Source organism: Argentina silus, assembly GCF_951799395.1.
Source record: "Argentina silus genome assembly, chromosome: 12".
Taxonomy (NCBI): Eukaryota; Metazoa; Chordata; class Actinopteri; order Argentiniformes; family Argentinidae; genus Argentina; species Argentina silus.
The window spans coordinates 12131200-12153223 of NC_139666.1; the positions used below are offsets into that span (position 1 = coordinate 12131200).

Here is a 22024-nt window from a genome sequence, read left to right on the forward strand (position 1 = left end):
GTTGAAAGACACTGACAGGGGTGACCTTTCATCTATCCTCTAAGAATGACCTACTTCCTAAAAAAAACTGTGTATAACCTACTTCTGTCAGCTGGCGAAACATGCAACTGCATACATACAACCCATAGCCAGAGGGTTAGCAACACTGAGGAAACATTACCAACAACTGCAACTGCTGAATAACTCAAATGTATGTGACAAGAGGTAGCTGATAATATAACACCAAGACAAGATTAACAAGTTAAGCATGTGATTTATTGTATTCAATTGAAAACTCAATTATTTCAAATTCAATTAAGATATCCATAGCATGAGGTTTTCACAGGTCACAACATTACCATGGTCTGGAGCAGAGACAGAACTTTCAAGGTAAACCATAAAGATTAAAAGACAATTACAAATCGGATGTCTTGTTTGGATCAGCCATGACAGTATAAGATCAGTAACCATTCAACTTCTGTAATTAATACATTGAATCAATTCATAACAAATATTCCACAGTTTCACTCAATACATTCTGGAAAACATACAGTCTGTGTTTCAATAACTTATATATATATAGTACCTGTTAAACCAGGGGATATAATTTACACCATCAAGATGGAGGAACATATCAAAGAGATGCAGCTTTGATAAATATAGCCACTGATCATGCAAAATTCAGCTGCAACATCTCAGTCTGGCACAACAGTAAGGCATAATTGTTAAAATTCTAAGAATGTGGAATATTAGCTACCTGAAAGATCTCTTCTCCTCTGAACATTTAATGACATAAGACAAAAATGTAAGACACTGAACATCACAGACTGTGTTGCCTATGAAGTTGCCGACTTCAAATATGCTATGAGATCTACGCGTTCGCCTTTCTTCTTGATGCCAGCAAAGATCATCTTTGTTCCTGGAATGTATTTCTTGGGGTTCTCCAAGTACGTCAGGAGTGTAGCATCTCCCCAAACAATACCTGAAATCAGAAGAAGGATAGTTCAGGGTATGAATGCATACATTTATTTTTTGTCCCTTTTGCACAAAATATACCATATAAAAATGGTACAAGACAGGCTCAATTACCTTTCGCTTTGTTGGCATCTGTGTAGGAAAAGCCTTCAGCCTGTCCAGTCTTGCGTCCAAACAGGCCCCAGAGGTTTGGGCCAACCTTGTGCTTTCCTCCATTCTCAACAGTATGGCACTGAGCACACTTCTGGACAAACGCCTTCTTTCCTTTGGCAATGTCACCCATTCTTTCTGTAAGAAAATAGAATACTATATCAACACTTGTATAGCTATCCAAAAAGAGAATAGGTGGTTCACACGTGTCCAGTTTCGGCAAAATCCATGATGTCATCGTTTCCCATAAGTGAGTATAGGTATACAATAAAACCTGTTAATATACCCAATTACATTCTGTTCCTGGATTTACGGATGTACACCCATTCCGCCACCAGGGGCGTTTTGATGTTGGGCAAATCACACTTGCAACAATGCAGTGCTAGCAATTCAGCTAACTAGCTAGCGCCTACCTGGCAGTTAAATAGCGCATACCTGGCAGTTAAAAGCGCATACCTGGCAGCTAGCTAGCTAAGCACGTGACAGGACAATGCTTCAAAAAATTCAATCGCGTTACTACTTCTACCAAGGTGGCTACAACTAACCACATATCAGACATTGCTGGTTTATCTGGCATGTCTGGCAAGCATTTCTTCTTGAAATATAGTAAGTTAGCTGACGAATGTTACGTACTAAAGTCTTTGACTAACATGGTCAAGCGAGTAGTAATACAAAACATATTGAATATTAGCTAAATGGCCGGAAGAATATAGAATTCCCTCGCGAATGTTTAGCTTCCTTGGCTTCACTTAAGATACTAGCTAGCTACCACGTTTCATGTGCCGGCCCGGCACGACCATCTGAGGACAGTGAGGTGAGGCAAACTTTTAACTCGAAGTAAAATCTTACAACTCACACCCAAACGTGTAACTCCACGTTGTACACGTTTATATATCAAATTCGTACCTGTTCAGCTTTATAATCCAAAATATTGTTCCCTTTTTTATAGTTTTAATCCGTCTGACTTGCTGTCTCCTCGCCGGTAGCTAAATGGAAGTGCCTCTTTTCCTTGTCACTTGAAAGTTACTCCAGTTTAAAACGTCATTCCCGGCTGTCACATGCTCTGTTTCATCATCATCATGATGACGTACGCTGTCCAGATCACCAAATTAGGACCTGAAAATAAATTGTAAAAGTTATCAAATCTCATAACATTTTACACACTTTTTGTTATATATATTGTTACGCTACCAAGTTAAAAAAATCATAATATCGTTACTCTCCAAGATGTCATCAGACTGTTGGGAATGTTCGAGATTGCTCGAGGAGGGGTCAAAGAAGGAAATGGGAAGTGAATATAGGGAAGCTTATACTGACCTTTGAGAGATTCCTAGAGTCCTTCTTTACGGTGTTGAAATTGTAACGCATTAACAGACATGAAACAAAGTATCTGGTGTTGTGCAATGTAATATTTCACCTTGCAGATTGGCAGAGTTGTGGTCAGAACATCATAATGCACCCTACAGAGAGGTCACCAATGCAAGGGTTTGGAGGTCACCTTGCAGTGATGTCACAAAATGGTTACTCGCACAGTCTTTTTATGTAGACAACATGGAAGAGGGAATGCCTTGTAAACTGTTCCACAACTTATGAAGACAAGATCTGTAAGGACCTGGTTTGTGAACCTACAGAAAATTATTCTTAACACATTACATGACCTAAGTTGTTTGACAGTCACAGAGATGTATTTGACAGTACCATAACTACAGGGCAACTCAACTCCAGGTAATGAACATAATCACAATCATAATCTATAACACCAATTTGAAATCAAAGGTGCCTGCCATCTAAACTTTAAAAAAAAAAATATATATAAACCTAAACTTAATGATTCACCATGGAGAGGAGCATGAAGTAAAACAAAATATAGACTCAGACATGTGCCAACTAGTTTCTGAGCACCTCATGAGAAACCAATCCAGTTTTGTTGCACACGTTCTGAGTTTTGTTCCCACAGAGATGTAGGCCTACCTTCAACATGACTGAACCAACATAAACATCACCACATAACACAACCTCATAGCTACAGACAGTGACTTTGGTACTTTAATTCAATGTTTCTATTGTTTAAGAGAGTTTGGAACATCTTTGGTCAGTCCCAATGTATGTGTTTTTATCAGTAACATCCACCAAAATGTATTTAGCTTATGTGTGAATTTCTTCTCTTTCTCTTTGAATTTCTCTTTCCCTGTTTCTCTCTTCCCTGCCCCTGCTAATGTATATTATTATTTTATATTATTCATTATAATTATATTATATTATTTTGAAACAAACATTGAATGAAGCTGTTATTATCATTACTAGGTTATATATAGTTATTATTACTAGGTTATAGTGCTGTGAAGGTTTGTGGGTGATAGGGCATATACTGTATTCAGGCAATTACTAAATGGAGTTGAGAGTGGTTCAAGCTATCTTTAGAAAGGCTATGATCTGGGGTCCAAACTTGTGCTTAAACTAGAAGGGAAGGGCTAGAGTTCAAGGGTCTAAGAATAAGATCAGTGAATCAAAGGTCAGGCTTGAATACCCTGAGGATGACCTTAATTGACTGACATTACACAGTGTGAAACCTATGGGTAGGCCATGTCATATAGGACATATCTTGCAAAATACAATTCACTGATTGAAACAATAAAGACTATGACTAGTGGCTCAGACTTTTCCCTCTTAAAACTCTATCTAAGGGTAGCCTTTGATAACAGCAGGTCATTCAGCAGACTTCAGGGTTGGACCAATGTGCTCAAGTCTTCAAGTCTCAATCTGCGTGGCACTTGGTGAGAACTTTGAGACTGAGTTATGACCCTCAGTGTTATAAACAAACCAAAAAGCTTGCACACTTGGAAGTATTCATAATAAACATAACAATAAACATTACCGGTATGTTTACCATAAATATTACAGTGCCTAATACAAATACACAAATACATGTTTGGCCCATAACACCTTGGCAGGAGTAAGCCAACACTTTTTTGAAAATCCTGTATGCATTCTTGACAGTCTGAGCTATGAGGACATCATCCAGAAGAAGTAAATGTATGATGACTTAAAAAAAAAAGTATAACTAAATAAATATATAAATAAATGTATGTTGGTGATGTCTGTTCATAAAGTCATATTCCAGTCACACATTTGTAGAGCTGCTCAGTTCTTTTGGATTACTTAGGACCTGTATGCACCCTGAAGGCTATTTGCCTCTTGTTGAACTATATGCTTTTCTTTTCTTTGTTCATGGCTCTGCTTAATTGCAGCCACTAGATGGCAATCTTATTCTTGAAAGCGGAGAGTTTGACCCTCTGTTGAGAGTGCATGTGAGATATACTGTAGTACATTTTGGTATTATCTACACATTATAACAGTAAGATTTTTATGAATAATAGGTTGTTTCTCAAAACATTGTACATTAGGCAGGCTGTGTTAAAAGAGCCCATCATGGATAATTTGAAACAAGACAGGCAAGGCAATCTGAAATTTGAAAATAACACATTTTCCTTCACCTCGTGGATCTCTGACAAGCCGCATCATTCACCCAAGTTTCGTCAGAATTGTCCCAATGGTGTCTTAGATATCGCGTATGACATACGAACATACGAACGGACGGATACAGATCCACATTCCCATCCCCTATTTCATCATGGGGGACAATGATGACATGACCCTAATTTGTGAAACAGCCTTCGTACGAGCTAGTGATGGTGTTAGTCCGGTGCCTTGTTTTGCGAAAGCCGTGATGATTCTCCCATTCTTTCAGTGATCCATTCCGGCCATTTCTTCCCGCCGTAAGTCATCCTTGCTGCAGGGAGGAGCGTTGTTGAGCATCCGTCAAACTGCATTCAAGAAGAAAACGGGCATACACAGCACTTTTTGACTTTCCATTGCTTATGTTCAAACCTCCATCATCTCCACATCAATAACAATGGTATTCAATGTGGACTCTCCGAACGTAATCTGTCTCTGAAGAAGGAACCGGGTATTTCTGACCATTGTGTAGAAGTCGTGTCATTTATTTTCCTGCGCCAAGAATTGTAAAGACATGGTCAGTACAACGAGCCCACGGTAAGCAGTGTTGTTTCCTTTACAAAAGCATTTGTTGGTACACTTAATCTGTATGTTTCGTAATTATTGCACACCTTATATAAAATAAATGGTTAAAAATGTTGATGTACCCAGTCAAGTGATAAGCAGCATCATCCTCAGACACTAGGCTATTGTTGTTCCCTTCCTGACCAATGGATACCTGAGAGAGGGATGACAGCCTTTACACTTAAGCATTTGAAATGGGCCTCGTGTAGCTAAATCTACTCTATAAATGTATAAATACAATTATGCAATCTTTCGAAAATGGCTGTGCTCAGTCAGAGTAAGATCAATACGTCTGAAAGTTCCCTCACTGCCTCCACTCTGCTCTGTTGATTACATTTGGTTTATGTGCATTATTTCTTACTATTTTGATTTTCAACTGTCATTTTCATGTGCCTGTTGTGATCATTGATCAGCTTGTGGCTTGTAGTCTACACAGGACCTCCTCCTCCTACGTAAACACAAGTCTGGATTAGTGAAAACTGAAGTTCACCATCCCATCAGGGAATTTTCTGTAGTGGTGCTTCCTTGACTTTCTGAAATCAAGGTCAGACAGTGACATTGCAGTGTGATTTAAAATAGACTCAAATTATCGGGATAGAACATCCTGAAGGAATTCACAGATGGATTGTTGCCATGTGTCATTGGCATCCCCATCCCTGAACAGACTCTGCTTTAATCAACAGTCGTCATTGATTTTCAGATTTAGGACTGAAGAGCCCTCCTGCTGAAAGTGTCCTCATTTCATCCTGAAGCCTTGCATGTAGAGATTAGGCTATGGGCAGTTCTGTGTAAAAGGACCCATGAGGACCATAATGTGAAATTCATCAGAGCATATCAAATCGGATGTCAAATGAAAGCTAAGAGTTTATATTTTGGGGAAATTAAGTCAGAAATACATTTTTCAACCATTTTACATCGTAAAAATTGGGATAAGCAAAAACTTTGACTTCTGGTCCAACATATGGAAAATAGTCTTAAGATAACATCTACCAGAAAATGTCTTTTAAAGGTGTTTAGAAAAAAATGTCAAACCTAATTAATGTTCAAGTATAGACCCTGGTCAATCCCAGACCCTGGTCATTTGCAGAAAGAAGTTTTGGCTTCTGTAAGTTGAAGAATCATTGCCCAGTCTCCAGGTTATTCTGTTACCAAATCTCTTTACAAAAAAAGTATAAAATATTTTCAAATTTCTCTGCCTCAGTAACAGTAACTGCCTCGGTAACAAAACTACTAAAATTGAATTGGCTACATTAACTTTTTGTACAGGTTGTACATCATTTAAAAAGGGTTCTTTGGCTGTCCCTGTGGGAGTACCATTTAGAACCCTTCTCACAAAGGGTTCTACATGGAACAGCTCCAAAAGGGTTCTTCATCAGGGACAGCGGGATATCATACAGTAGTACTGTAGTTACAAACATCTGCATCATCCTCACCAACAACCACATCAACATCCTCAACTCTTGCTCCAAAAAAATTAGACTTCATTGTTATTGAGTACATTGGGGAAAGCAAAGCCAGCAAATCACACAAATATGTTCAGTATTTAGCCAGGTAACTGCCACTGAGAACGATGGCATACTATACATGTTGCACCCTTCTACAATAAGGACAGCAAGGTATTTGTCTTCATTATAAAGAGCGCATGGTGTGGTGTCACTACGACAGATTCTTAGGGTCCTTCCAACACTGGTTCCAGAGAATAATTGTAAATAACTTTTTCATTTTGCAGTGGGGATCTCTGAAGCAAACTAGGACCAGATTGGGTGTGTCTGTGTGTGTCTGCACATGACATTTGCCAACATGTATTTTTTTTGTTGGTGCCAAAAGTGACTCTTTTTTTTTTGTTATAGTGAAGAAAAATACATTGAGAACCACAAATGTATTAATTTAAATAACATAAATGAGAGTTTCAAATGCAGATTTATGTTTCTTGTGTTTTGTGAGTTTTATCAAATTACCCTTTCTAATGTTATATATATATATCCTCTACCCTATGTCTATTGTATATTTCAACCTTAGTTTTTCAGCTACATTTCACAGAATAACATCAGAGTAACAGAGTCATTCTGTTACCTGATGTAAATCTACTTCACTTACTGTAGCTCAACAACCAAACCAGATATTTTTGGGTTTGTTATCAAGAGTTTTTGTTTGGAGTCCCAGCAGTCAGTCTGTTACCGTGGAATTGCCCCAATGCCTTATCTTCACTCACACAGAGCCATAGAATGGCTTCCCCTTTAAACCAACAAATAAGTCTTGTTGGTGACTGATCTGATGGAGAATCGTGACTCATATTCGGTACTTACTAACTGTGATTTAATTACTCAATTAACATACTTTGCAGAAGAGCTCATGGACTTTGATTAATACCAGATTTAATGAGATGGCAAATCTATTTACCATTCAGTCCATCCACTGTTTGGAGTAGCCTATAGCATTCCAGGTGTAGCAGTGTACTCTGTTGATACACCATTTTGTTCCTCTCTGTAGGCTATCTATTCTTGTGAAGTCAGAGAGAGGGTTTAGTCACGAAGATACATGACTGTCATGTCTACCAATTTTTAACTGCTTTACTTTAATGAATTTGAAATAGCATTTGCTCAGTGAGTGTGACATGCTAGTTGAAGTTCAACTAGATACAATGTAGATATCATCATTACACACACATAGAGAATGTAGCCTACTACATAAAAGGTGCCCCCCAATCATTATGCATTATCACCCAGTTAATAATCTTAGAACACAGTTCTCCTCAGATACAAAACCCCTATGTGTTCTTGTTGTAATGTAATCTAGAGATGCAAGTCTCTATTGTTGCCCTGCTTCTTTAATTATGCAACAGAAAGGGTGATCAGCACCCTTGGAGCAGCAGACTGGTCAATAATGCTGTGATGTTGACTAGGTGGTGCGTGTAACGCAAATGTGCCTGTCATTAAAACAATGTAAACAATGTAAACACTCTCTTTCCCTGCATCGGTAAATTAATATGTAAGTGTGTGTGTGTGTGTGTGTGTGTGTGTGTGTGTGGGAGTGAGTGAGTGATTAAGTGGAGTGATCATCTATGAAACATCTGGGTCCACTCTGCAAGAGCATGATTTCCATGTATCTGCTGTTTTTGTTGCTGTTACTTTATGCTGATTTGAGCAGAGGTGTTGCATGCCTATTTAGATCACTCTATAACAATGATGTAACCAGAATAGAGAAGGCAACAGACTTGTTGTCCTCTTGTATCAATACAGTATCCCTGGTTCGTTTGGTTATGGTTTTAAGCAGCTTAACGTGCTGGAACCGCAGGGCACTTGGATGGAATGGCTATTCTAAGTGAGCCAACTCATCCACTTCCAAATATAATGGGGACAGAAAACGTATTTTAATCCAAGGATTTCAACTGGGTTAGAGATGGAGAACTGCTTCTGACATCATGATAGACAGTAACAGTAGATAGACAGGCACTGGTTGAAGTCACACAGTTCAATGTGTTTTTGTTGACATACATTTATTTAACCTTTATTTAACCAGGATAAAAAACTAATTGAGATAAAATCTCTTTTACGAGGGAGACCTGGTCAAGAAGGCAGCAAAGTTACACATCGATTACATGACAATAATATACAATACAATACATACAATATGATACAATGTAATACAAAGTAAAAGCTACTATCCACACATCAACGGAAAAGGTTGTATATACACAAATACTGTGTAACACATGCAGACAAGTAGGGATCAAGACATGACAAATTGTTTTGCATTGTAGCAGGGGCAGTTTGTGGTAAAGACATCTGTTAGCTTTTGTTTAAAACTGGTTAGGGAGATGAGGAAGTGTAGATTAAGTCTGGCCTGCAGGTCATTCCAAGACCACAATAAAATAAACTCCTTTTTCCAGCCTCAGTCCGCACAGGTGGCACATTTAAGCGTAGCCAATTATTGTAAGATTGTAAGTGTTTTATACGAATATGAATTTAGAGCTTATGTATGTGGGTAACCTGCCTAGAATGGCCTTATACATTAAAATATACCAGTGCTGCATCCTACGCATAGCAAGTGAAGACCATCCGACCAGATTGTACAATGTGCAGTGATGAATCCTGTAGCCTGAATTTGAAATATACCTCAAAGCAGCATGATAAAGTGGGTCGAGTTTGGACAAAGCAGTAGGACAAGCAAGTCTGTAAATGGTGTCACCATAGTCTAGCTGAGACAGGATTAGGCCTGTAACCAGTTGTTTACGAGAAGATGGTGAGAAACGTGACTTTAATCTATATTTAAAAAAACAGCGTGAACTTGAGTTTCTTAGTTAGAGTTCCAATATGATACAATACCTCAATACCAACACTTTCAAGGGTGTTAACAGAAAAGGAAGCAACCTCGGTATTACTAGGTGCAAATGTCATTGCCTTAGTTTTGTTTGCATTAAAAGTAGTTTCAAGTCGATGAGGGCATGCTGCAATGAGTTAAAGTCAGACTGCAAATTGGCAGCCGCAGTCTCAAAAGAAGGAGCAGAAGAATACAGGACTGTGTACATACAGCTTTCCTAAATACAGCTTTCCTTTGCAAATATTTCACTCAAGGAATCTACTGTTAACCAGGCCTGTCCTACTAGATGGTCAACAAGGCCTCTTGTCATACGGTTATCCAGCTCTCTGGTATGTTTGGTCTTTCTCCTCTCTCTATGGCAGTCTATTGACAGGGAGAATAGAGCTTTTGCCTGGTTGGCTGGCAGACATTCCTGTCAGCCAACTTTGAAAAAAGCTCAGTAGTGGTTCTGACTGAGACAGGGAAAGGATATCACACATATTGAGGTGTTATTTACCACTTAATAAACATGCACTGATTCCATTGCACTCACTGAACTGAAGTGGACAAGTTAATATCTTGCACTGTATATTAGCCATAGTTGGCCTACACCCTCATTTGCACACAAATATCCACATGTTAGGCATCTGATAGGCCTATAGCCTACTCTAGCCTACAACTCTTAAATGCATGGGTTTTTATAATGACATATTTGCACGCTGTCTTTCATTCTACATAACATTTTCAAAGCTTGGCTGGCATGTGCTGTCCAATGAACGGAGGAAGATTTCCACCTAGTCATTTGTGCATCCCTTGATGATTACAATGCCACTTGTCCAGTACAATGACTCAGATGTGTTCCACTAATGCAAACACAAATAACAAGCAAAGGTCACTAATAATGATATGTAAGCCTTTCTATCCCCTTCCCGTCATATCATTAGTGTTGTTTACTCGGCTTGTTTTTAATGCTTCACTGTTTATCTGCCGGCTGGCTTGAATGTCTCCAGAGTTCAATTTAATGAACCTTGATAAGTCAAGAAACGGATGTCTGCACAGATGGCACTAATTAGGTTATTTTAATTGTGCAAGTAACTCTTTCTTTTGATTGTGTAGCTGTTTGCAACCTCATAATGGTAATGTTCTCTCATATAGATACATGACATATACGTACAGCATTCTGCAGAGGTTGTGATGCCCTGGCAGTGGCAGAGACAGACAGACATCGATGGTTTGCATCAGGGAAACACTCCAGAGTCTCACATTCTGTAGCTTTGCTGGAGCGTGAAATCGTGTTTGAGATGGGACTGAGTTTGTTTCATGTGCATGATAGGGCTGAGAGGGCGTTTTGGTGGTGATGAGATGGGGGGGAGGAGAGGGCCTAGTTGCTTGCCTTGTCATTTTAGCAGAGGAGGCCCAAGTGAACTTTAAGCTTACTGTAATATGGAAGACCCAAGACCAAAAAACGGGTCCAAAAAACCCAACGCCCTCTGCTTAGCTGTTCACTTAGCCTGTGTGTATTGAAAGGCACATCCATAGGACAAAATTATACCATATAAGAGTCTATCCACATTATTGCTATTACACAGGTATATCTGGCTCATTAAGTAATGTAATATGAGTATGATGTTCTGTCCTGTCCTGTCCTTCCTTGTAAATAGATGACATGTAATGTACCGTAAGAGCCTCTGTTCTGTGTTTTAAATTGTCTTGTGTAATGAATTAATGGTTTGCGTCGTATTTTTCTGCAAACCTGTGATTTTGCAAATGTTGTTCAGAGGTTGCTTACTCACCAGGTTTCCTCTGAAACCTTCCCAGCTGATGACCAGTGACAATAGAAATTGCTTTAACCTCTTCGGCAGTACTGTTCCCTTAAGAGGGAAAGCAGTTTACTCAGAACAGCACTGCAGTATTTTCAAAAGGCGCAAAGCACTGGTGTTAAGGGACTCAGGGACAGTTGCTCCTTGGGGAGGAAATTGCTTTTGTTCGGATGAAAAAGAAGAAAAGGAAATGTTTGTTTGTGCTGTTGGTTTTGGTGCAGCATGTAACACACATGTCCTCACTCCACACACAGTCACACGTTGAATACTCACTGTTGCCACAGCACTGGGGTAGGGGGAAGTGGCCCTGACAATATCATTGGGGTGAGAGGCTGTGGCCTCATGTTGGGGAAAGATTTAAGCCTTTTCAAGGACCCTGTAACTTGCTGCGGCACAGGGTTTTTTCAGGCACCGTGTGACATGCTGTCTCTCTTCGTGTTGAATACGCTTTGAAGTGAGCAGTTGAAGGACAGAGGTTTTGATATAACATGTTGAAAAGAAGAAAGTCTCTCTGACCAGTGGATGTAGTCTTTGCCTTCCTCTGTTAGACTGTTAGCCTCTCCCACTACACCTCAATACTGTGAATTTGGCAATTGGCATGGAGTTTAGAGAGACTATGTCATGTTGAGGCCAGAAGACAAAACAGCATTGGGAGGTTTCCTAGAGTGCCATGACAAAGCCATTAGACTACTGTACCGCAGGTTCACAGGGTGTGTGTGTGTGTGTGTGTGTGTGTGTGTGTGTGTGTGTGTGTGTGTGTGTGTGTGTGTGTGTGTGTGTGTGTGTGTGTGTGTGTGTGTGTGTGTGTGTGTGTGTGTGTGTGTGTGTGTGTGTGTGTCGGTCAGTCAGTCAGTCAGTCAGTGTTGAATGAATGGGTCAGCAGGCCCAGGGAGACTCATGACTGTGTGTGTTTGTTCCACTGCCATAATGAAGTCCAGTACTCCATCTCACTGTCAGTTGGCTATGACATGGATTTTGGCTGGGCCTTCCATAACTGAAAATAGTACTAATAGTAGAATAGAATAGTACAGAAATGACAGTTCAATTACCTTTGTGCAATGTTAATGAAGTTGCTCCTAATCTTATTGTTTTGACCAAAGCATTTGGCTTATCTTATTCAAATAACATCATAGCACCGCATCATTCACTTTCATTTGTGTTTCTTTTGTCCTTGGGTGTCTGTCTTGGGTAATTACATCTGTCCCATTAAGTGTCTTTAACGATCACAATTTAATAATAGACCTATTGAATGTGACATCTTTGGAGCAGCCTCAGTAAACAGTCTACCATCTTTTCAACAGCTGGAGAGAGGGGAAGGTATTTACATTGATTTATTAGTGTCCTCTGTATGGCATAGGAAAGAGATTGTTCAACTCTAATCAATTCTATTGAAGGATCTGATTTATTATAGCATTATAGAGTCGGCTACTTACATTCTTTTTGTGTTTCAATAGCCGAATATATAATATATAATCCATCTGCAGATTCTTTTGGTGAGGAAATGCTATGGTTGGGATTTAAGATTCTGAAGCACAAAGTGCTGTGTGTTAGAGGAAATCAGTGTAATCAATGGACTTTGTGTGGTGAAATTTTTCCTCAGTTAAGGAACTCTGACCTCTGCCCTGAAGCCAGTGTTTGGAAATGTCCAGAGTAGAAGAGTCTCAGTCTGTCACCAGAACGCCAGACACAAGTGTCATGCCCTCCCTGCAGTAGCATCTCCCAGACAAGTGGAGCCCAGAATGGGCTACTATCCCGTAAGAGCACAATCCACAGACACTACTGTCGCTAGCAACTAGAAACATGAACTGGCCATGTTTTTTGCTGAATTGACCTAAAGATTTAGAATGCCATGCAAATTGTATGTACATTCAAGTTGAGCCACAAGGATACAGATAGGGCTGATTCAACAGCACCACTTGAGGCCCACTTCCCCTCAAGCTAAACATAACAGAACTAGCCTTCTGAATGCACCAATCACCTTTCATCAGTGTTCTACAGAGGAAGTGCTGACTTCTCTTGTCAGAACCACATTAGTCCATTCAACTCACCCTAACCCTGAAGTTGAAATGATGAACACATATTTACCATCATTTAGACTAAGAATTAGCCTACACCGGTATTTTAGTAGTGACTAGGGCATTTCTAGACAGTTGTCCGTTGCAGGCTAGTTGTTGTGTACATGTGTCAGAGTTGTAAACTAAACTGTTCTTGTTGTTCTGCAATCCTCCACATGGCAGGACCTCTCCTCCGTGCCGGGGCGATAATCACAGTGATAGGATTTAAAAGATTAAACTCATGACTAATCAAGTCCAGGAAGGAGAGCCACCCACAATACTGGCAGCGTATGGAGCTTGTCGCCACTCAATCTAAACACAAATAGACAGACAGCTGATTATGTGTAATATCGGAGTGGGGTTTGTCTTAGCTTAGTTCCTACAGGAGTTGGCTGAGGGAAGAGCTGATGACATGGTGAATGTATCTGAATTATAAATGTGTGTGTGTGTGTGTGTGTGTGTGAGAGAGAGAGAGGAAGAAAGAACATGCATACTTTATTGTGTGTGGTGCACAAAGGGCCGGCTATGCTCAAGGATGTCTTCTGCGCATGCGCTTGAGAGCTTGTAGTAGCAGATGTATCCTGTTGTTGAAACAGGGGGTCCTTCTGAATCAGCTTTTCTCTAAGATCAGTTGACTGTAGCAAAGGGAGGTTCCGCAGAGAAAGTGGTGATCAGGTACTAATTATACCCTGTGGGACTTGGAAACAAGCCACGTGGTTTCTACTGTATCAGCATGGCGATTTACACAGACAGTCATTCCTGCCACCCGTCATCTATCAGGTTTTTGGTTTAATTCCCTCCTGTTGTGTCTGCTGTGGAATAGAACGTGAAATTCAGAAATTCAGCTACGGTGGTCTTCAGGGTCCAATTAACCTGAACAGACTCCCAGGGTACATTAGATCAATACTGAGCAGGGTGACTCTGCACATTACACAATACTGAGGTGTCAGCCTGGAAACATGGACTGACTGATGACGAGGTAGCAGCCTTCTCTTTGTCTGCTTAGCTGAAAATACTAGTTGGTCTGTTTAGACACATTTCTGTAGAATCTCTGTAGTCATATATAGTACAGTGGATGAATAATTACAGATTTGAAACTATTACTATTCATGGATTATACGTTACGTTTATGAAGTCACTGTTAAAGTATCCATTCAGAATTAACCTCTTTCTTCCAACTCAGGTTTGGGATCCTCTAGCCTACATTCCAGTTTGTTTTCCTGATCTTGCAAGTGTAGACTCAGTGTCTTGTATTGATTTGGTATCTTCACCTAATTGCCACCATTATCATAATGGTAATTACAAGTAAATGGATTTATATTGCCAATGCAGTCCTGTGGGATGGCTTCTACCACCTTGCTATGGAGACGGTGATTATGGTAATAAATTAACTGGACATATGGCCACAGAACCATACTAGATCATAAACAAGGCTATGAGTGGACAAGAAATGTAAATTGGGTGTCCCTCAGTCTGTGAGAGGGGCGATGAGCAATCCCAGACATGCTAAGCAGAACCTATTACACTGGCTGAGTTCAGTTTTAGGCTATACAGTAGATAGCACTGCTGAGTGAAATATGAGTGATGCTAGTCTTTACCTACAGTCCATCCAGCGTAACTGGTAGCCTAAGGTTTACCTGGTACGGTTGGAGTCTGGCAAGAGAGACTAGAGGGATATGTAGAGCAAGGCTTAGGTCACTTATCGCATCGCAAACATAATGAAAGGCTTATTCAGTAATGCAAATGTAGAACAGGGAAGAACAGGGTTGAACCGTCTAGTGTAGATACAGTACAGTCATACTGAGAGGAGGGGTTGATGTGTGTGTTTCCTCTCCCTTGCTGTAGGTGAGAGGCGTGTGGTCGTAAGAAAGCGTGAGGAAGCGTGCTGCGGAGCTGCCGCAGATAATGCTCTTTACCCAGGAGGCCTGGAGCTGATGAGAGAGAAGCCATGTCCCACCACCACCACCACCACCACCACCAGCGAGGCCCCCAGGGACGCACCATGAGCGCCGAGGAGAGGTGCTCCACGCCCGTCCACTACAAGACCTCAACGCCAACACACAAGAGCGTCTCGTCCTCCTCCTCCTCCCAGCGAGACAGCCGGCAGGTAAGATACAACAGCAGCACCGCACTCTGCGAACAGTGTACATCAGGACTGTAGAACCTATACAGTCGTAGCGCCACTGTCAGCTGATCTGGGAACAGTGCATGACAGGCTTCAGTAGGCTGATGTAGTGGTGTAGTTGCACCACAGCTGCTGTAGCTGGTCTGAGGTTGGTGTCCTTGGCAGCAGTACTCTGTAGCAGCAACACAGTCAACTGATCTGAGAACAGAACAGGAGGCCCGGTGCTCTGCTGGAGTGATTCACTCTGCCCTGTCTCCTGAGACTGTCTCTGGACTGGAGCAGACAGAGACAGAGTGGAACTGTCTGGAAATAGCAGCTCACTCACTGAGGGCCCTGTTAGGGAGGTCACTAAGAAGGACCGCCATGATGATGTTAGGATCCGAGTACAATACATTAGCTATTCTCATCCTGGGTGTTTTTTGGAAACCCTTCTGTTTGTTGGAGAAAAGCCCAGTTAAGTCATTGAAGCCTAGCTGTTTCCACTACTATGTATGTCCTCAAGAGGTATTGTAAACAGTGAATTAGATGGGTTCTTATTTCATCCCAGATTAAGGGGGCTTAAATCTTAGCCCCAGTAGACTGTGTGTGAAGCTTTTCACCTGCCCCTTGGACTGATCATCTGCCATATCACTGTAGCCACGGAGAAACAGGACACTGCAATGGAATCTCTGACATCACAGCTTTTCCGATGGTGGGTCTTGTCATGAATAATTCATGAGGGAGAGGGCGAAGCCAAGGCTTAGTTGCTCCAATGAACATGTGGCACCTTCTGGTATGCTGTGCAGGAGCTGCTTTCCCGTAACTATGGGAGATGGCTCTCGGAGAAGGAATGCTGTGGGGAGTTGGTGGGTAAATGGGGCCGGTACAGAACACTTACAGTAGCAGGCTGACTGCTTGAGATGATTTAACCCTTCCTAGTCCTCTCCTGCTCTATTGTGAGATCTGAAGTCTTTTATTCCCTGAATTTGCTCTGATCTCAACGCCATATTGATGCCCTATTCCTATTTCTCTTATTTAATGAGTTTAATTAAAGTTGCAACCAAGGGAGGTAACAAGCTAGCCACAAATTAAGTCCTTGTTCAATTGATTCACCTTATTCTGTCCTCCAGACAGACACTATTGCACCAAGACTTTAATTGGTATAGTTCTAGTGTGCTGTTACTGCTGTTCTATTTCATAGCTGTACTATATTTGTTGGTAGATAGGCCTTCAGTTAGGTACTAGTGAATTGTCTTGTACACACAGCTACAGAGGTGTTCAGGCTGGGATTGGACCATGTGGGGTGACTCATTAATACAGGCTTATCCCTTCTCCTCATTGGCTTTGTGCTGAACACTGAGGCTGCAGCACAGCTCTCTTTGCTCAGTGTCGCCATCACCATGGAGATGCATTACTGCAAGCAGAAGGGTGATGTCGATAACACAGTGTTTCCGCCTCATTGTCTACTTTGTGTGTGTATGTGTATGTATGTATGCGTGTGGTGTGCGTGCGCATGTGCAAGTGTGGACATGGGTGTGTGTGGGCAGTATATGTTTCATTGTGTATGTCGGTGCCCGTGAGTGTGTGTACTGCTGTAGAAGGGTTACATCCTCCTTGGGGACTGAAGGGGAAACAGCAGAGACAGCCTCGGGGAAAGACCTTGGTGGGTTTGACTGGGTTTCAGTGTGAGGGGAAAGTGAGGGGAGAGCTATTTGTGGGGGAAGCCTTAATGAGATCCTGCCCCCATTCCCAGATCAATAACTGTCACTTTCCCTTGTGCTGACGTGCATTAAACACTCTGGAGACCCCTCAGAAGTGCAATTAGAGACACCACCTGCAGTATACATACGCATGCGCACACACACACACACACACACACACACACACACACACACACACACTCTTTCTCTCTCTGATTTAGCACACAAGCAAGACATCCACATCCAGATAATGACATTAACCTTTTCTTTATGCTATAACCTCAGTCATTTTTTCAGTGAGATAAGATTATTCTTAGACATTGAGATAATGGATAAATAGACAGTGAGAATAATAGATTTGAAATTGATTATTCACTGTATGTTTCAGTGGAATAAGGTAGAGGCCTTTGATAACAGCTGACGGGATTTATGGCTGTAGAGGAATCAATGACATGATGATCAACCACTGCGGATCAGATAGAGGCGGTTTTCATGGTAATGGGTGGAACACATTGATGTGAGATGAAAGGGTGATGAACCACCGGCGCTGACAATGGAATAAATCTCGGCACCTTCTCTGTGAGGAAGTATATCCAATAAAGCTCTTGTTTTCTCCCCCCTGGATTTCACTATATCCAGTTTAATGGGTGTTAAGATGCCTGAGAACCTCGAAAGAGATGACACTACAGTTTTCTACAGGGGTTACTTGGCCCCAAGATCCTCCTCTTGACAGAGAATCCATTGTAACCAACCTGCCTGGCCTGGCCTGACTTGGCCTGTCTTCGTATGTTTGGGGTAAAAGTAAAGCTGCCATCTGTTGACCTTATCAGTTAGTGGAGTAAAGAGCAAGCAGACAAACACCGTCCCACCTGGCCTCACTCTGAGCAATCCTCTCAGTATGAACACATTCCACTATAGGTCAGGATTTCCCCCTCCGGTAGCATAGTTAAAGTGGTGCTCTCCTCTCCTCCCCTCCGGAGCTTTGAATCAATCATGTTGAGGCTACATGAGGTAGTATTTCTACCACACACTGTATCAGCACAGCAGCCTGTGCCCCTCCTACACACAGATTTATGATAAATCAAACATAGGACTGAAGGGAATGACTGTCATTACAATCACTCTGGCAGTGATTATCAAAGCCTAGCTCTCAGGCTGTCTGCATGATGTTTATCAGCACAGAAGAAGCTTCTTGTGGTACTTCAATTAGCATAACCTCACTGTGCTGCCTGCTGTGGAGACTGCAGTGGAGTCTTGACTACTTATGGAAGCAAATACGACACTCTGCTGCATACAAACATGGGCTCAAGTGTTGCGGCTAGGGCTGGAATTTAGTTATTTGAAATTCTGGTGACAGTATTTTCATCCCATGAAAGTTCAATGGAATTCAATGGCTGCAGATAGTGGAGTTTGAGAGGTAAGTTTTGGCAACAGCATGTCCCTGAGGGAAGGGACAGTTAACTTCACCAGAAGAAGAAGACTCTTTATTTGGCCATGCAATCAATTCTCATCAATTGTAGGAATTTGACACGTGCACACCCCTCCTGAGACAACACACACACTGAACACACCACACCCCCAAAGGAGAACAGAGCTCTGGGCACAGGGCAGCCATATTCGGCGCCGCTGGAGCAGTTAGGGGTTAAGTGCCTTGCTCAAGGGCATAACGGCAGTGGTAGATATGATGCCAGTAACCTTCCAGTTACCAGCTCACATCCGTCCGGCTCCCTCCTAGGGTGGGGATCAAACCAGCAACCTTCCAATTGCTGGCCGGCCTCTCTAACCTCTAGGCCACCTGCCGCCCAACCACCATGCTAGTTGCTTACACTGCTCTGCCAGTGTGTCCTCTCCTCTCTCCTCCTCTCCTCTATGCTGTTCTCCCTCGGTGTTCATTTGGAGTCTCTCAGGGCGAAACCCATGTGTCAGGTAAAGCTGCTATAGGAACCTGGCTGTTGTCTCTATATTTATAGGCAGAGATTCTCCCTAAGGTGTCCCTTACGAGTGTTTGTCCTTTTCCCTGCTCCTTGAGACCTTACCTGTAATAGTTTGATTCATGATGGCAGTATTAGAGGTCTAATGTACTATGCTAGTGTGCAGCATTGGATGTGAGTCTCGTGAGTGTAGAGATCATGAAGTCCCAGTAGATACAGACCTGTAGGTAGTATCCATACACAGACATAAATAGCCTGGACATTTGATAGGCATAAATAAATACTATTTTCACACTGGGTGTGTAATGCATGCAAGATTTAGAAAAGTAACATCAGTTGCATAATCAGTCACAAGATAAATCCAGGGGATATCATAGCTATTAGCCTAAATCTTTGAACATAATTTAATCCTTGGTTGGTTAGAATCTTCAGAGGATGTTGAACTAAGTGAATTGGATTTCCTCTTATGCACTGTGAGCAATCCTTTATTCAGTGAAGTATTGATTGATCTCTTTTAGTAGACTTGATTGTTCTCCATTACCCTTCTAATAATACCCCAGGAAGTTGAATGGGCTATGTGTCGCTATTTATTGTCTGGTAAGCACTACCTGGGAGCCATTGTATTGTTATTGGAGAAACATTGATCTAAACTGTAGGTCCATCTTCCAGTGTTGAAGTGTGAAGGCACACATTTTATGATTTATGATGATGTAGATATGACCCAATCCTCTGCATATCCAGCAATCGGGCAAGTATGAAAATTATTCTAGTGTTATGATTTGATGTCTTTGAAGGTAAGTTGAACTTTGAAATTGAGGGGTTTGAATGCCCCAGTTCTACTAGGCTGCAATGGTGGTTTAAGTGGGTCACAACAACCTTAATATCAGATGGATCACTAGGTCTTTGGATGGCTGTGGTTGTGTAAGCATATTATTATCCAAAGCAGTGCAGCAGCCAATGGTTTGTTGTTTTGCCCTGTGTGGTCATGGCCTTTTTACCCCTCAGGTCTGAGTGTCTCACTGTATAATCGAGTCTAGTGAGGCTTCAGCACACACAAACACACACACACACACACACACACACACACACACTCACATATATACACACTTATATACACACACACCACAGGGCTGTCAGCACTGTTGGGGGCAACACAACACTACTCCCCTTCCAGCTGTTCCCTGCACACCTGCTGGCTCTCTGAGCCTATGTGTTCCCAGTGACCTCCCTGTGTTTGGGTCTACCAGTGGAACAGTGGTGTAGTGTCATATGTATCCCCACTTGACCCTATCCTGTCCCTACCAAAAGTCTATGGTCCCCAGACTCCCACACTCCAGAGGAAGGCTTTGATTTGTAGACCCAACAGAATCAGGAAGAGCCGAGTAAGGGAAAGCTAATGGTGTGGAACTGCTGAGAGTGCTGAAAGATAGCCTACTCTATTGGACAGTATTTGTGTAGGGACCAAATGCATAGTTTGAGTAAATGTAGTATACTGGTAGTATTTCTGTTGTATCTTGTTTTTATCAGTTTGAAATGGTTTTTGGGCAGGATGCGGATGTGGGGGCATTTCAGTTATGTTCTGTTGCAGTTTCTAATATACTCCAGCCCTGGAGAAGTGAACAGAGGAGTTTTCATGCAGTACCGTGTTTTTATTCGTCTCAAGGAGGCTGACAGCTGGGAAATCATTGAGGGGCTGAAAATCGGTCAGAGCAACGTCCAGAGGCCAGATAAACACGAGGGCTTCATGCTGAAGAAGCGAAAATGGCCTCTGAAAGGCTGGCACAAGGTAAGTGAGACACAACACTATTAACTTCACTCCTTAAAATCAATGCCTTTGTTGTTTAACAGTTTCAAACACAATTTTCTTCAGACAGGGTGCATTACATTCATTGCTATTCGCCAACACAGTGTTTTCTGTTGTCCCTCCACAGCGCTTTTTTGTTCTGGACAACGGTATCCTGAAGTACTCCAAGTCCCCCATTGATGTGAGTAACCCTGACTAGGAGCCAGGGGCAGCAGCAAAGGGCAGCCTGGGTTGGCATCACCCTGCCATGATGAGTCAGCAGAAACACCCACGAGGGTCACACTGCTCATTGTGTTTCAGCTAGCCATGTCAGTGTGCAGGAAAGCTGAAAAATGACTGACAAAACTGCAGCGTCCACATATAATCAAATCTGTCCAACGGAGCCTCCACAGTGCTTCCTGAAGCCTTTGCTCCCTGAAGCCGTGTTGTTTTCAACCGGCCTCAAAATGCACATTAAGGTGAAATTCTAACACGAGATCTGCACGCTTAAGTTGAATCATCATGCAAATTTCCCATTTTGTTGGAGTTACATGCAAGGATTAGGATTCCACAAGTTAGGACTCCACCCATAACGATTTCATAATGGTGACTTTTGAATGACTTTAGTTAAGAAGCCGTAGATGATCTGGGACTTTTTCAGCAGCAGTAGTAAGTTGTTTTGTTTCTATAACTGAACAAGCACCTGCTCACATTTGTTTTACGCTCAACTCTCTTGCTAGATTCAGAAAGGCAAACTGCATGGCAGCATTGATGTGGGTCTCTCAGTCATGTCCATCAAGAAGAGGGCTCGTCGTATCGACTTGGACACAGAGGAGCATATCTACCACGTCAAGGTAAGAGTGAGGGAGTCAGGGGGAGAGGCAGGTTGTAGCCTTGCCTGACACGTCCATTAGGCCTCACCTGGGACATCTCTCAGAGGCCTTGCTCTCTCCTCTCCTCTACTCACAGGTCAAGTCTCAAGACATCTTTGACGCGTGGGTGTGCAAACTGCGCCACCACCGTCTGTACCGGCAGAATGAGATCGTTCGATCACCCCGAGACGCCACCCTGCGGACGTTCCCTCCTCCCCCTGCCACCCAGGAGTCCCCCCAGCCAGCCCCCACTGCAGGGCATGAAGTCAAGGTGGGC

At 42.1% G+C, this 22024-nt stretch overlaps 2 protein-coding genes across 2 annotated transcripts in view; one reads left to right on the forward strand and one right to left on the reverse strand.

Annotated features, from left to right (window-relative positions):
• Nucleotides 1–233: 233 nt before the first annotated feature.
• LOC310812665 (cytochrome c-like) lies at nt 234–2223 on the reverse strand. Its single transcript, XM_083681314.1, has 3 exons — nt 2011–2223; nt 1069–1242; nt 234–961 (listed from the first exon to the last, which is right to left on the reverse strand). Exons 2-3 carry the CDS (start codon nt 1235–1237, stop codon nt 816–818), a joined length of 315 nt encoding a protein of 104 aa, XP_083537440.1. The 5' UTR covers nt 1238–1242; nt 2011–2223; the 3' UTR covers nt 234–815.
• A 2723-nt stretch (nt 2224–4946) lies between these two features.
• LOC310813122 (oxysterol-binding protein-related protein 6-like) overlaps nt 4947–22024 on the forward strand; it is a 32270-nt gene continuing 15192 nt past the window's right edge. Inside the window, exons 1-6 of the mRNA XM_083681978.1 lie at nt 4947–5157; nt 15203–15464; nt 20756–20878; nt 21024–21077; nt 21616–21729; nt 21845–22018. Of these exons, the coding sequence (XP_083538104.1) occupies nt 15306–15464; nt 20756–20878; nt 21024–21077; nt 21616–21729; nt 21845–22018 (624 nt within the window). The 5' untranslated portion in view covers nt 4947–5157; nt 15203–15305. The remainder of the gene's footprint in view (nt 5158–15202; nt 15465–20755; nt 20879–21023; nt 21078–21615; nt 21730–21844; nt 22019–22024) is intronic.